Source organism: Arachis ipaensis, chromosome B01 (genome assembly GCF_000816755.2).
Source record: "Arachis ipaensis cultivar K30076 chromosome B01, Araip1.1, whole genome shotgun sequence".
Lineage (NCBI taxonomy): Eukaryota > Viridiplantae > Streptophyta > Magnoliopsida > Fabales > Fabaceae > Arachis > Arachis ipaensis.
In genome coordinates, this window is record NC_029785.2 from 2,339,400 (window position 1) to 2,342,306 (window position 2,907).

The 2,907-nt window shown below is 24.0% G+C and overlaps 1 protein-coding gene across 1 annotated transcript in view; it reads left to right on the plus strand.

Moving 5' to 3' along the window:
- LOC107636009 (probable inactive receptor kinase At5g58300) overlaps window positions 2,265-2,907 on the plus strand; it is a 3,684-nt gene continuing 3,041 nt past the window's right edge. The window contains exon 1 of the mRNA XM_016339573.2: window positions 2,265-2,627. Coding sequence (XP_016195059.1) covers window positions 2,523-2,627 — 105 coding nt within the window. The 5' untranslated portion in view covers window positions 2,265-2,522. The remainder of the gene's footprint in view (window positions 2,628-2,907) is intronic.

Genomic DNA, 2,907 nt, shown 5'->3' on the forward strand with positions numbered 1-2,907 from the left:
CATACTTTAACAATTAAAAAATAATAATTTATTTTTTATTTTTTTCGTTAGACATATGAGTCTTTTTATGAGAATTTCTAGTAAAAAAGACAAAAAATACTTAAATACAACATTAACTTGTATGATATGATATTCTCCTGTCCTACATAGATGATAATTATTTGATTAGAATTGTTTATCGTCTATATATTCATATAAATGACATTGGAGAAGAATATTAACCATTTGATTGGATATCATTTTGATAATTTATAAAAATTACACAATTTCAAATAAATGATTGTCATCCACATAAAAATAATAAAGGCTAAGTCATATAAAATTATGTTACACATAAATATTTTTTTATCATTCTTTATAAAAAAATCTCACAAAAACTCTTGCGTCTAATAAAAAAGAATAATAAAAAACAAATTATCATTTTTTAATTATTAAGATATAAATTGACTAAATTAAAAAAATAAAAGTGAAAATTTTTTTTACTCTATTTAATTTTGTTGACCATAGGTAGTTACATGCATGATGCATCAATTCAATTAATCATTCTTTCAAAAATGTTATAAATATAAATGTTATTTAACTGAAAAACATTGTAAAAATCAATGAATGCACAACAATTAGTTTTTAAAATAATTTTATTTATTTATTGCTATTTGCTGATTCTTGTTGTAACATTAAATTGAGTATTGACTGACAGGTAATAATAACACTACTTTTGGTATTAGATGTTTAAGGATATTTCTAACACATAATTATAGTACATGTGCATGCCTTCTGACTTCTATCAACAAAGTTTCAAACCTTTCACTTTCTGTCACCCATGGAAATGATTAAAATAATTAAAAAAAAAAAAAGTACTTAATATTTCTCTCTCTCTCTCTCTTTGGGTGTGTGTGGTAGGTCAGGCCAAGATAGAGAAAGACACATTTGATGGTTGAGATTAGTGTGTCTGTCTCTGCATTTTACATTGATCCAATAGTTACCAACACATTTGTGAGTAAGTAAGTATTTAATAATTCTATTTTTCTTTTTTCTTTTAATTTTGTTAATTATTAGAACATTTATGACTGAAAATTTTATATATGATTTTAAAAAATGTGAATTTTTTTTTTGAAGTAGGTCATGCAAATTAATTTTAGTCCTCAATAAATTTTAATCACTAAATTAGTCTTTAATTTTTATTTTATTAGACAAAATAGTTTTTTAATTAGATTATTAGTTTATATAAAAAGATTGATATAAAAATTTAAAAAAATTTAGAGATTTTTTTCTTTTATTAAATAAGAATTAAGATTAATTTATTTAATTTTTTTTATCAAAATTTGACGCAAAAATTAATATATATAACAAAAAATAAAAAATTAGAGATCGATTTGATAATTAAAATTTGTTGAAAATTAAATTATGCGACTAAAAATATTACTCTTAATTTTAAGAATATGAACCTAGAATTTTCGCAGGTTAGGAAAAAATATTTTTTTTGTCTTGCGAAAATTGATATTTTTTGCTTTTTAGTTTTTACAATATGCATTTTCTTCTATAACACAATACTACGTGATTATCTGTTGAATTTTTTGCAACAAACCATTCCATATTTTTGTATGTCACTTCAACTATCTATTTTGATGTATTATACTAATTAAACAACTATTAAAAAATTAATTTATGATTCATTTATATTGGGATATTTATTAGTCCATGCAAACTTAAAATTATTTATATTTTATTACCTATTTCATTCCACTATTTATATTTTGTTACTTATATGTTTTGCTGTGTAACTTTTTCCATTTTTCTCTCACTATTTTCAAAAATCCTTGCTGCCAATTAATGATTTGATTCAAAAAATTTCAAGTTTGATACTTCCTTGTTAAGAAAGGTTCAATATTTGAATTTTAGAATCATATCTTTTAAATTTCTTATTAGCCAAGTCATTAATTTAAAATATATATATATATATATATATATATATATATATTTTTTACTGAAGATATGAAGACTCAAACCCCGCAACCTCTTAATTGAGTATAGGGAGACTATGTCATTTGAGCTATTGCTTTTAAGATTTGTTTAATTAATATTTCTTACTATAAACATTAAAAGCAAAAATAAATAGAGACTATACCATTTAAGTTATAACTCGTTGGTATTTCAGCTTATTTATGCTTACCAAACAAAACAAACTTATTCTTCCTGTATATACAAAAAATAAAATAAAATGAAATAAATAATGAAGTCACTTTCCTGAATTTTTGTTTTGTTGAATTCATTATGAAGCTTCTGTTCTTGTAGTTGCTATTATTATTCTCTCTAGCTTAAAATGCTTCTTAGTTTAAGCCAAATTCCCTTTGTTTCATGGGAGGTTTTTTAATTTCTATAGTTCTATGTTCTTTTTCCAATGAAACCAAGTTCTTCATATTTTGCATGCTATAGCAAACTAGCTAGCTAGTACTGTTGACTTTTGAGAATCTGAAGCTGAAGTAACTCTTCTCACAACCCCATCAACTAGCTGATCTTTGTTTATGCACACAAGCTGTTTGATATGTTGTTTCAACTGTTATAGTGAGAAACCTGCTTCTAGAAGTTCTCATGAGTTCTTCCTCTGTTGCCATTTTGGTTCCTTTAAGGTAATTACTCACTCAAAAATCTCACCTTTTTTGGTTTTTTAATATCAAAATGGTGCTCTCAATTTTGCTTGCAGATCTGGTTTTCTTAGAGTGGTTTTCATTAATTCTCCACATTGTGGCTTGCAATGTGTTTTAAAGCATTTTCTGAGTATATCTTTTTGTGCTGATTTGATGTGTTAGTGACAACTTTTTCTTTTCTTTTCTTTTTTTAAGGATCTGAAAGATCCTCTTGGAGAAAGATTTGTTTTTCAAGGAATATGTATATTAGTTGTTGAACTAC